Below are 13693 nucleotides of genomic sequence, written 5' to 3'. Positions count from 1 at the left end.
TGGTTTGTTAGCACAAAACACAGCATGTTCCTGGGTTATCCCCTTTGTGGTGGGAGGAGCAAAGTGGGAGTCCCCCGGATGTCTCTGTCAGCCTGCACTTCATTCAAGTGTGACTTACCAAACCATCCTTTTATGGCTTAGCATGATATGCAAACATGGTCAATGTCTGTTTCAAAGGAGATAAAAACAAGAGTTTACCTCAATGGCAGTTAAGCTCCGACTCCAGACATAAACAGGATAATGGTGTCTTTAAATGTTTCAGGGAATATGGAAAGAATTTTGGTTTGTTTTCTGTTTTTTAAAAACAGCAGTAAATTGATTTCCTCTGCACTCAGGCTGTCCTAGTGAAATGCTAGTTGGATGACAGCGCAAAGCCTTGATCCCTTCCCTTACATTTTGCTTTTCAAATGTAGCTTTGTTGTTGCTGCTGCTGCCCTCTCCTGCACTGATCTATTTACTTCAATTGAATTAGGCTCCCCAGTGACTGTAGTTCAATGGTTCAATTGAGAACAACAGCAGGGCGAGATGGAGGAGCGATGTGGGTGGGAACAGGAAGAATGTGGGCTTTGGAAAAATCAGCACAATGACTACCTGAGCAGAGGTCATTTACTTAGAAATGGTCTGAAAGAAATAACGTGGTTTTTGCAGCTGTTGGATGAGGGATTTGTTTCAAAATTTATTTGCTCCCTACCCCCTTTTCCTCTTCACAGAGGCCATATCACATTCGCTCTAGTACTGCTGCAAATGAAATTGCCCACATCTTCAAGACAGCCACAGTTATGTATCCTGCTGCTTGGTCAAAGGATATGGTGTCCTTAATCCAAAAGGTAAGTGGGACATGTTTTTGGAGGCAGGCTGATTTCAATAAAGAGAAGGGTGCTTGCTTTAGAACAGGTATGGGGAACCCCAGCCCCCCCCCCCACAGAAAGTCTGTTCCACTGTCAAATGACTATTGCCATCAGAACATTTCCCCTAAAGTTTTCTTAGAATCGCCTTCCTTGTTATTTGAATCCAGAAAAAGATTGCTTCATCTTCCGATATTTGAAGGTGGTGAACATATCACCTCTTAGTCTGATCTTCTCCAGGCTCAACATATCCAACTCCCTCAAGCTTGGTTTCCAGGCCCTTTATCATCCCGTTCATCCTCCTCTGCACATGTTCCATCTTGTCGCTATCCTTCTTAAACTGTGGTGCCCAGGACTGGACACAGACATATCTAGAAGACCAAATGTTTCCCACACCTTCTGAGTGGAAGCTCAGTACACCAAGACTTATAGGAGAAGTGCGACTGCTTCAAAAAGCAAAAAGCCCATGTCTTACCTCTCCACCCCTACCCCTCACAGTAATTTCTGCTAACACAAAATGTGTGACATAATTTTACATGACTTCAGGTTACCAAACAAAAGCCACCTGCTGCACTTCGTTGGCTCCCACTTGTAGAGGCATAGAGAAAAATTTGCAGTGGACTTATGTTACATCTTTGTATTATTAGATTTTATGGGTATTTAAATACTGTTGTAAATTTAAAAAAATAACCCCACCTCATAATGGTTTTCAGTAAAATTACCAGAGAGAGAGAGGGAGAGAGAATTACCTGCTAGTTCAGCATGCTTTCACTTGAGAAGGTTTCCAGACATCACATTTTCCCTGTGGCAAAGTGACAGTCGAGCTTCTGTAGAGATGTTCACTTGCCATCATTTATTCATAACTTCTATTCACATATTTCCATGTGGTAACAGTTTGTCAGCATAAGAATTATCAGAAAATATGGCTGAGAGGCATTCTTTATCAGACAGAGGAAATTGGAATGGGATACCTTTTTGGAAGGTTTGCTGTTGGGAAAGTCTCAGTACAACTATATCTATCAGCCTCTTTCTGTAAAGGGAATGTTTTGGTAATGCCTGAAAACATGAAAAATGCAGCAAAAAACAATGGGTTCAGTCCATGAAAATGTGAATCTATGTTCAAACATTCAGTTAGCACAATTCAACAGAAACTTAGGTGGTATTCAGCTAAGTTTCAGTTGACCCACTGAAATAAATGAACATTGACTTAACAGGACCTCATGACTAACTTAAAAGTCCTGTAGTTTCAGTTAATACTTGATTGCAACTAACTGATTCATGCTCAGTATGGTGCTTGCAGTGGGACATCCTTCTCCCCATAGTAGCAATTCCTGTCATAAAAAAAATATTTCAAAGCCTCAAGACCCTGGTGTGAGAAACCTTTGACCCTCTGGATGTTGTTGGACTTCAACTTCCATCAGTGTCAGCCACTGTGATCAGTGGCTAGGGGTGATGGGAGCTGTAGTCCAACAATATCTAGAGGACTACAAATTCCCCATCACTGTTCAAGATCATTCCAAATAAATTCATTCTGACCTGTATGAAAATGCAATGGGAAATGTAGTGAACCATTTTTACATAACAAAATATTTTATAATATGGAATAAATGGCATAAGGAGATTCACTTAATTCCTTTTATACCAGATGTTGTTGTTGTTTAGTCGTTTAGTCGTCTCCAACTCTTCGTGACCCCATGGACCAGAGCATGCCAGGCAGATACAGATACAGTGTATCTGTATACCAGATACCAGATACAGTGGTACAAATTAATTTGGTCTCACATCCAAGATTAATGGCATAAACAGGACCCCTCAGCAATTTCCAGTTATGAAAGATGGTTACATTTTTCTCTCCCAAAGAAGCCTTTTTAAAAAAAGTAAAATAAGATAATTGGGTTCATTGATATAGGTAACTTGGGGAAGAAGAGATAGACTACCATCCTATGCATACTAAATTGAGAGTAATTTCAATGGAGTCAATGGAGCCTTCATCTGAGAAAACTGATAGGTTTGCACTGTTAAAATAATGGGTTTATATCCAGCAAAATCTTCGCATTAGCTCAAGGACTTCTGTCTGCTCAGTGGACTTCCTCTGCTCATGCCCTCACAGAGTGTTTGTTGTGGGGGAGGAAGGGAAAGGAGAATGTTAGCCGCTTTGAGACTCCTCACGGTAGTGATAAAGCGGGATATCAAATCCAAACTCTTCTTCTTCATGCACCCTCCAAAATCCATTTAGGCATTTCCCCAAACCCCAAACCCAGATTTGAGAGTGTGGTGTTGTAGTTTCATATGGGGAAAGGAGAGGGAGTCCTGTTGCACAGGTTTATGCATGTATAGCCTCAGTATCCTCCTATAACCCCCTCAAAAGAGACTATGGAAAAGAAAATAGGTTAATATGTGTGCTGCGTGCAGGTTCTGGTATTTGTGTTTCTGTCTCTATCTGTGATGTTTAAATCAATGTTGTACGGAACTGCCTCGAGAACCTGAAGGCTTGGCAGGCCATTCAGTTGAGAAGACTGCTGCTGCTATTGCTGCTGAGGCTGAGAAAAGTTAAGGCCAAGGTCTATTATATTTCATTATTACCCCGGGGAAAACGAAAACAGAAGGGGGCACGGGTGGTACTAGAATGGAAGTGGCAATTACACAGCCCCCAGTGGCATCAATATTTGTAACAGCAAGTGGTGTAGAGATGATATATTAGGCAGTTTAACAAAATGACCCTGAAATTGGGCTATCATTCAGTGATGCACTCTGAGGTTTTTTTTTTATTCATGAATCTCCACTTTTGGTGTTCAGAATCTCTAGCTAAAAAACCTCTGCAGAACTGAGAAGATCTCTTGTCTGTTTTCGGCCAGAGTCACTCAGGTGCACAGTTCCATGTAGCAAGGAGAAGTCTGATTTCAGAAGGGGGTGATGTTCGCCTTGCCACATGACCCCCAGACCCAGGTGGAGATATAGTGTAAAGGTGAACTTCAGATCCATATTGTTAACCCACACACATGAACCAAGCATGCTAGAAACGTTTTTAGTCGTTTTACATTTTAGTAAAGACAAAACCCACAATATTTTAATATTTTTAGGCAGGATTAATAGATCTGGAAGACATGATTTTGGCTGGGGACCCTAAACTGTAGACAGTGAATCAGTTACCACTACCCTCCCCGCCCCCACAAAAAAAAACTGCATAGCAGGTTATGCTGGGCTAAAACTCCAAATTCACAGCCCAATCCTGAATGTTTTTCAAAATTTAGTATCAAATGTATGCTCTTCGCATAGTTCTGCACAAGGTGAAAAGCTTCCATATATTCAGAGTCCCATATACATGCATGCATTGGCTACATATTGACTCTTCATCCCCACTGCCTTTATGTGAGACCTAACAGTGGCACTGTAAGAGATGGCACCAAGGAGATGGAAAATTGCCCAACGGCAATTGAAAAAACCTGCATGTATGGTGGTAGTTGTATGATCAGAAGAACTATTTTGTCCAGATATATACCTAAATACACATAAAAACTGTTTTAAAAACCCTGCATTTGAAACTAGTCAAGACAGAGTAATAACTCCACATTTCTGTAGATTTCTGTATATTTATTTATGTCATTTTACTTTGCTTTTTATCCTGCGCCATGACATTCTGGAACCCCCACAGGCCCTTTTGTTCCTTCTTGAATTAATGATGCAATGTCACCGCTATTTAAATTTTCACTGTGCCCCCCTTTGTCTCTGTTTTAGCAGCCATTATGTATTATAGATGAGACCAACTGGGATGTCAAGTTTGATCCTGGCTCTCACTTGTCTCAAGTAAATTTCGTAAAAAAAGGTTTCAGTGCATTAAATGAGGCATGGAGCATTTCCACATACAAACTAAACACCTTCCAGCCCCTCTCCTGCCAGTTATGCAAGGTTGGTAATTCAGGATGGAAAAGGGAAGAAAACAGAAATTAAATGTGTGCTGCAACCTGTGTAGCTTTTATGTTTGCGTTACAGGCAGATTCAAAGGGAAACCAGGGAAACCTCTCATGTGAAAAATGCTTGTATGGGCTTGCAGATGTTAGAGGAGCATTTTAGGAACTTGCAGAATTGTTGTAGGTTTGCAGTTCAGCAGGAGTATCCCATTCCAGTCAGTCTGGCATATGAATGGAAGCAGGCTGATGAAGTAACTGGCTGGCTTTGATTTCCCTGAATGATTTGCAGCTCCCACAAAAACAATCTGTTTGCATTCATGTTCTACATGAATCATTTTGAAATGTTTTGCTGATTCCTGGGCAATGTTTGAAGAAAAATATTCAACACTATATGGGCAGTGTACACTGGTGGCATTTGTATAAACCACAGGGGGATTTGATTTCAACAGGAGTTGGTTTGAACTATGTGGGCATTTATCTAGTCATAAAAATAAAGTACCGCTGCAAAATCTTTCTGAGATAAATCTGACAGAACAGGACTTTTTGAATAATTTGTTCGAATGCAGTAGATATTTGTAGAGTGTTTGGCTTAACTTACTTAGAAGAAAGAGTTCAGTAAATTACTGCTGAAGTAGAACACTTTCTCATTTTGAGCCAGCCAGGCATCCAGCAAGGAAAAGAACCAGATTCTGTACTCAGTCATGGATAGTGTGATGTATGGAAATGAGAGAAAAGATTGAAAGGCCTTCTATGGTGGTGCTGATTTCTGGTCAATTCAAATTAAATTGTTTGACCTTTGGAACCAAACTTGTGGTCTTTAGCTCTAACTGCTTTTGGTTGTAATGCCAAGTCTTACAGGAGAACAGAAGGTAGAAGGATTTTTCATTGTCCAAAGCCAGCTCCTTAAGTTTGTTGAGGCTGTGCTACTTAGAACGTTGGTTTTCTCTTGGAAAGTTCTCCATTTATCTTCAGTTGTCAGTTGTCCTCACAAAAACCCCATGTGAACAGCCACACTTATTCCCATTTCACAGAAAGGGAGTGAAAAGATTACAACTTTGCCCAAGTCTACTCAATGAATCCATGGGTCATAAATTTGAATTCACAAATTCAAGACCAACATGCATTCCACTGAGCATGTTGGCCTTTGTAAATGCTTTTTGATACCTAAATTGCTTATTGCACGGCTATAATTGCCTCCCTTACAAATTCTTCTCATGGCATTAGCAGAAGACCAAACTTGCAGGGCTATGCAGAATGAATAGTGGTAAGTTTTGAAATACGAACAAGGCAGCTTGAAGAAACTGCCAGAATAGTCACCAGTCCATCATGGAGCAAATATCTAGGAAATGTAGGGACTGTAGTCCTTGAACTCCACGGGTAACCTGTCACTAAATTGAATATGTTTCTTTTGTATGGATAAAAACTGTCAAAAGCCTAAATTTATTAGGCAAAACTGTGGTTACCTTTTTGATGTTACATTCCTGTTGAAATTGCTACAGTGCAGCTCCCTCTTGGCTTCTAAAGTGATGGTGGGAGCCTTCAGGGAAGAGTCCGTGATGCTGCTCCTTCCTATGCCACTGCCATCCTTCATGAAAGCGAGAGTATTATTGCATTGTGAAGGAGCTGCAGCATGGACCTCTCTCATATAACCCAGGGCTTCTGACACTTTCTTTGTGAGGTAGTACAAGAGCCACTGCTTCTTCCCAAGCTGCCCAAGGAATGTCAGAAAAGACCCCTATATTGTTGCCCTTAGTTCAACAAGTTAGATTTTTGAAGTTTGTATGGCAAGTGACAGTTGTACTGCCCTTCATGTGTTGCAACTCTTCAGATAACCCAACTGAGCTTGAGATCTACCAGTTGTTGCCTGCAAAAGTAAATGCTAACTTAAGAAAAAATGGAGCATATGAATTTCCAATTGGTCTTCTGCCCGAGACTGCTTCCTTATTTTTGTCTCAAAATTTTATTGATTTCTTACGTAAAACCCAATCAGATGTTTTACTGTAAAGATAAATAGACTGGATTGCGGCTTTTCTCCTTCCTGGAAAACCTAATTATATTTTCAGATTAGAACAATAGATTAGACTTGCTTCTATGCTGTGCTACACAATATAGTTGTAGAAGAGGATTCTCTATTGAGTTATCAGGAGTAAAACTGGTAACCTGCCCTTTTTTCTTTTCTGCTTACGGCACAATGGTCCTGATCTAGTGAAAGTTGTGACTAAGATCCATTGCATTTGAAACCAATGCAGCAAATTAGTCATGATTAAATTAAGTCATATGGCTTTTAATGGGGATTCATGCCTGACTGAAATGCACAGTGATTCAAACCACCGTCATTTCCTGTATCTAATTTACAGTAAAAAATCTTGTTGTTTTCTCTCTGTTCTGATCCTTATTATGTTTACAAGCTGGTTTAATTCCCATTTCTAGTTAATGGAAATAAATACAGAGGAGCGGTTTTCTCAACTGACCGATATCCAAGACTTTGCTTATTTGTCCGATATCAACTGGGATGCTGTACTTCAAAAGACAGTAGAGCCTGGATTCCTTCCTACCGTAAGGATTATATTTTTAATGATATAAGGTCTCAAATGATAGGGTTTTTTAATTTTAGAATATTTTTAGCCTGCTTTTCAGATTGAAGTCCACAAAAGAAAGCTTACACAACCAGCAATTTAAAAACAAACCGGTTCATTGGATGCAGTGATGGCCAAACTCCTCTTTTTGGGAATGATGGGGGAGTAGTCTTTGTTGTAACTACGTACCAAAAATGTGGTGGCTTTTTTTGCTTTTTATTAAAGTTTGGCAACAAATAGTGAATCACACAGATCATACAGGTCTCCCCTGCCAGTTAGATGATGGTGAATAGGATGATGGGGTAATAACTGCTCCCCACATTAAATGGGGGCGCCCTTTGCGTGGTCACACGCAGTCCCCTGGACCCTGTGGGACACCATTAGCACGGGCTTGGCTTCGCCTTCCCCAGGTGGGATACTTGGAGGTCTCCGCCTACCTCAGCCAGTTGCCCAATCCCGCCTGGGGAGGTGTTGCCAAGGTGATTGGGAGCTCTTGGTATGGTTTCTTTTCCAGGTATAGAACCAAAGTATAGATATAGAGCCAGCTTCCCATGCGAGTCTCATTCTGTTTGGAACATTCTCTCTCCCCCCTTACCCCAGAAAGGGAAGTTGAACTGTGACCCAACCTTTGAACTTGAAGAAATGATCTTGGAGTCCAAGCCGCTTCATAAGAAGAAAAAGCGCCTGGCTAAGAAGGAGAAGGAAAGTGGCAAAAATGATTCCATGGAGGTGAGAGTCGCAGGCAGCTGGGCTCCTTGTTTCAGTCGAGGAAATTCATATTTGCACAGACCAGTGGACTTGTTGCCGATGTAAAGATGCCAGCATTTTAATGCATTCCAGCTTTGTTAGATGTCTTCCTGACATATTGGTCTCAAAAGACAAGAGACAGTGATGCTCAAATTGCTTACTCAGGTCTAATCACATTGACGTTAATGGCAGTGCTCCAAATGAGTGGCTTGAAGAGAAGATTGCAGCCAAAATAGGCAAGGCATCACCCTACTTGGCTGCTTGTCTCTGCAGATTTGGATAATAATGGAAGTAGTAGTTCCTTCAGTTTCTAAATTATTTGCTTTTTTACTGTGTGTCACTGATACTATATTTTCTATACGTCCACTTTTAAAACTGCTGGAATATGAAATAATTGCTAATAGCAAATAATGCTTTCTGACTTTAGTGTCAGGGTTTTTTTTTAGCAATAACCTGCTTGAAGGGCCCTTACTGAAACCCCCCTTCTACAACAGACAAGCATATAATTCTTTCTGTTTACTTAGCCCTTCATGTTCAGACAGGGAAGAAATTGGGGAAAGTAAACTGTGTCTGTACTATTTACTGATTGTGATAGGAGAGCACCTTCTTGTTTTCTTAACACCCACCCTAATGCTTTTCTCTAGGTTCATCCTTCTACCCTCTTCCAGCTATATGGAGTTGAGCTCATATGAGGTGTTCCAAAATATAATATAAATACATAGTACAAAGGCAAATAATTTAGACCATAACCCCCATCACTTGGTGTAGTTGAAACCTATTATCTGTCTGTCTGTTTCTGAATGTGTCTGAGAATGGACTACTCTCCCTTCTCAGATTTAGTATCAGATGTGGAATAATGCTATAACTCTCCTTGCTGCTTGGCAGGTTGAAATAGTTGATAAGTGGCTATGTTGGTAAATTTACCCTTTGGTAAATTGTCAGTAGTAGGCATCCTTGCATTCTGTTAAGAGAACAAATGGGCAAAAATAAAAGGATCTTCCTAAGCTTTTTGCTTCTCACACATCTTTCTATGTTTTCCTGAAATTGTCCACTCTTTTAACTCTGTATGTGACCCACCTACAGAATATATTGGGTTAGTCTTGTACAACTTTATTCTGCAACTCTTTACTTTTCTGTAGCTTCATAAAGCAGCAGAATCTGGATCGAGGAGTGACAGAGAGGTATATCTTCAGCCCACCATTACCAGTATCCCTAGATTTCAGATGACTTTAATGTTCCTTTGTGCTAGAATGTAAAGATATTACATGAATTTTAGAATCTTTGGCGTATAAAGCATTGGAGACATGTGAAAAACAAAGCATTGGATCAAAGTTAGATGAACTTAGTTAATCTCAAGAAGTCATGATTAACTTGTCTGAGGCTTACGTTGTCTGGATTCAACCCATTGCTTATTACTGTTGTTGCTATCACTTTCCTATATCCCAGTGAACCGTCTATAGCCTTATTGTCATCTCATGACATAAACTTTTCTGTTTGTTTCACAATGGAAGACCTGCCAGCTTCAGAAACACCTGGAGTCAATCCAAAGGGACTTCATCATTTTCAACAGGGAGAAGTAAGTATTGAGCTGAAAAGTAGACTTTATCTTGGCAAGTGTGCTACTGCATGTCACTAAGACTATTTAGATATAAGGAAGTCTGATCAGTATTCCTCCAATAATTAAGCAGTGAGTTTGGCATGAAATCTATTGAAAGGCTTTGGGAGGTTAGGTAATGTTCACAGGCTCTTTCGTTGGGCTGCTACTAGAACAAATTATTTTAAAAGCCAACGCCAGCCCATTTCCCTGAAGTAGGCAGTCCTACTAAATTCATGTGATTAAGTATATGATGACTGTGGTGGGTTTATAGCTCTCTTCTGTTCTAGTCTGCACCTCTTTAGGGAACAATGCATAGTTTTGAGAAATGAATTTCTGACTAACATCTTAAATAGTTGAATTATGTTTTGATTTTGTCGCTTGCCGCCTTGACATTTAAAAAGGAAAGGCTAGGGATACATATTTCAAATAAACTAATAATTAAAATAAATGACAAAGAACAAGCTCTTGGCTCGAGCGGTAACTGGACGAATGTTATATTAGCAGAAATAATTAGATATTTAGGTAATTTAGCAAAAGTGAACTCAGCAGATTTTATCTATTAAAGGTGCCACAGGATTGCAAGCTGGCCGTCACTTCCCCTGATGCCATCCTGGCCTCCTCACTGGCCAAGAAAGCTGGATACAAGCCACCTGCTCAATTGGCCAATGGCATGTGTGCAAAGGGGTGGGCACTCACTGAGGGGCGGGACCAACTGAACCACCAGGCTTCACTTGGGTTCGCTCTTTAGAGCATTTAAAGAGGCCCACATCCTACCTCCACACACAGCTCCTTGGCTCGAGCAACAACAGGGTAAATTTTATATTAGCAGAAATAACTTGGTCTTCAGACCATTGCACAACATGACTAATATCAGGCTATATTGTTTTTTGTGTCATCCCTACCATTTCTGTCCACAACTAAGTCCATTAGTATGTAAATAGCAGAGTGCTCCATATGTGTCTCAGCAGTTCTGAAGTGATAGGCATCAGTTCCCCACTTTCCAGCCTGGTCATCCTGGTAGCAGAAGGCTATTGACCCTGGTTGCTGCATCTCTGTTATGGACTTTGATTTATCTTATGTGTTTTGTTTTGTTTTTGTAGGATGAGGAAACAGCATAATGAAATGCAAGAGAACTTGACACTGACACAAACCAAAGACAATCAGGAAGAAGATGACCAGAATAATAATCTTTGAAATCAGTTTAGCTTCTGCTGAGGTCTTGCTGTCCAAGGTCCAGGCGTCTACTTTACCTACTTCATGGAGCTCAACAAATCAAACTGCACACTGCTATCAAGACAAGGCAGACAGCTTCCCTTGCTATGAGCTCTCCAAACCAGAAGCTGAGTGTCTCCTTCCACCACAAGGAGTTAGGGCCTAGTCTCTTGCAGCAGTGCATAAGGCGCAAATTCTCATTTTATGCCTTTTCTGGTGTTTTAAAAAGCAAGAAAGAAGGTGGTGTTTTCCCCTCAAAGGGAACAAGAATGAAGAAAGGTCATATTTTCTTTATGTAGCTTTTCTGTGGCAGGATGTAGGGTTTGCTGATTATTGGGCTCAGTCAACTGCCTGTAGGAAAGTGATAAGGTTTTTATTAAGTGTTTGTTAGGTGGTGGCTGCATATTTTAATAGATGTTTCAAAGAGATGGTCCAAAACTAAAATTGTGCAAATGGACAACAAGAGAGTCCAATGTCAACACCAGCTTTTTCTGCACCAGCAACTACTCTGATCTAAAGCTTATATTTAGTACACCAGCTCAAAATATACAAAGTTATTATTTGCTATGGATTCCCCCCTCCACACACTATTGGCACTATATATGTAGTGTTCAAGGGCAAATGGATGTGGTGAGTGTGTGATCTTAGAGTTGCTATGTGAATCAGAAATTGAATTGTTGGCAAGTAGGTACAAACAAAGATATAAGTCGCTAAAGGGGATGTGGTTAGATAGAACTCACCAGTCCTTCTAAGGGGATGTGGTTAGATAGAACTCACCAGCAAGTACAACTGACAACTCTGTGAGGGATGGGGCTGAACTTAAAACATTGTTGTTTTTGTTTTTTAAAAATGAAATAAAGGCTGCATAATCAGGAATAGTCATTCAGCAAAGGTTGATGCCCCCTAAAATCAATATGACAGCACATCACACTTAACTGTATGAAGCCTATTACCTTTGTAGCCTTAGGTTGCTATTTGACACTGTATGCACTCAGATCTGCTAGGAGCTGCCAAAGGGGAATGAGCAAGTGAGGTGGAGCGAGCGTACAAAGCATAACAATTACATAAGCCTCCATTTTTGGCAATATTAAGAATAGTTCTTTAAGGAAAACCAATATTGTATGTATCGAAAATTCACTAGATTTCTGGTCTGTCCTGCTTCTGGACTCTAGCCATCTTCTTGCCATGTTCTCTTCTCTCCATGTTTCCGCTGGAACGTAGCTGGCCAAGTGATATCACCGATGTGAACGTCAAGCCCATAGTTTGCAACCGGGAGTCAAAATGAGCCGAGTAATTATTCCACCACTCTTGTGGCCAACTGCCCCCTGGTGGCCTTTCATTTTCGTGCACACTCGTGTACAAAAATGTTTTTAAAAGAAAAGCAGCAAAGAAAAAGAAACTCTGCAAGGAATAGACACAATCCAGCTGTAAGTTCAGTACTTTTCAATGCCATTTATTTCAAAATTAGAGTTAAACATTGGCTAGACTGTGCCCAGCATCTTGGGTTTTAATCACCGTATTGAAGCAAGGCAGACAGACGCTTGATACATTTGGCTAACTGAGCAAGCAATCTCATCTTCGCTTTATAGGCTCACTGGGCTGCTTTCACATACGAGAAGCTGCTTTCTATTAATATCTGGTTTCTCTTGCACTCAAGGAAAGCCACTGCCTTGTGAGGAGAGGACCAGTCATCTGAAATAAGTAGTTTATCTGCATGCACAAAGAAAGACGGGCTGCTTAAGCCCATCTATTGCTTCAGGCAGCTTAAGCTAAAATTGCTGCCTTGGATGTTGAAATCGATAAAATGTTCTCTAAGGCCCTCTAGCTACATCCTTTTTATGTGTACTTCCTGCAAAAATAATAATAATAACAACCTGCAATTTATTTTTCAACAAAACACTTTAGCTTCTTTCTGCCAAAGAAAACCGCCCCAGGTAGCAGCTGGCTGTGACCCAGCTCTCCGCTGCTTTTAAAGGTGAAAGGCCAGTAGCTGTCTTGGGACTAAAATCTTTCCAAAATGAAATATATGTGGCATGGAATTCTCCCAGAACCAGAGTCAAAGCAGGTTCTAAAGTAGTTGGGATCAGAGCATTGCCTTGTGTGCCTGTTGGGATCATTGCATTCAATAAAAAGCAGTGTCTTTGTAGTGACACTCATCCTGCATTGGAGACGGTACACTAGTCTCTCCTTGGATTTTTTCAATTTCTCTTCTGTAGACCAGGCATGAATGCAATTGTATAACGTTAATCATTAGATAGCCAAGCTCATTACCCAACGCAAAAGGTGATCACAAACTACCCTTCCTTTGGCCATGGTGCATTAAACATAGTAGATGCCAACATTCTGAATAAGCTCTAAGACTGGACTATAGCCTTGCTGTGCTCTGCCTGGGCTGTAAAGCTGAGATGATTAACTGGGGGCTCCCAGGCTCCAGCTCTCCCTGCCATCATTCCGCCTGGCCTGCTGCACCAGGCTGAATGGTCAGGGCATTGCTTCTCAAATGGGAGGAGCCCATGCCACTGTATAGTATCAAGGAAAACCCACAAAGCCCTTTAACACAGCTTTGGTCCAACTTTCCACTATTCACACTATATTGAATTTAAGTCTTACTGCTATGCTAGCACAATGTTTACGCCAGTCCCATTGGCTTGATATCTCAGCGGCATGTAAAGCCTAGTAGTAAATTGGGATTGTTGCAGCACCAGGGAATAGCCTTGTTGAGATGTGTTGCTTTTTAAAGGCTAAATGTGAACTACTAGGCCTGATTTGTAAAATGTAGAACAGTCAGCCTCAAAAGACTGTTATTAC

General features: G+C 40.7%; 1 protein-coding gene across 3 annotated transcripts in view; it reads left to right on the top strand.

Annotated features, from left to right (window-relative positions):
* The window catches only part of STK32A (serine/threonine kinase 32A), a 71784-nt gene extending 60165 nt beyond the window's left edge, over positions 1-11619 (top strand). For all 3 annotated transcript variants that reach the window (XM_079967994.1, XM_079967995.1, XM_079967996.1), the window contains exons 9-13: positions 711-827; positions 7184-7309; positions 7930-8058; positions 9588-9652; positions 10774-11619. In XM_079967994.1, coding sequence (XP_079824120.1) covers positions 711-827; positions 7184-7309; positions 7930-8058; positions 9588-9652; positions 10774-10867 — 531 coding nt within the window. In that variant the 3' untranslated portion in view covers positions 10868-11619. The remainder of the gene's footprint in view (positions 1-710; positions 828-7183; positions 7310-7929; positions 8059-9587; positions 9653-10773) is intronic.
* The last annotated feature ends 2074 nt before the right edge of the window (positions 11620-13693 follow it).

Source organism: Podarcis cretensis (assembly GCF_951804945.1).
Source record: "Podarcis cretensis genome assembly, chromosome: 2".
NCBI lineage: Eukaryota > Metazoa > Chordata > Lepidosauria > Squamata > Lacertidae > Podarcis > Podarcis cretensis.
The sequence above is the reverse complement of the archived record's forward strand: the minus strand, read 5'-3'. Positions and strand labels throughout refer to the sequence as shown.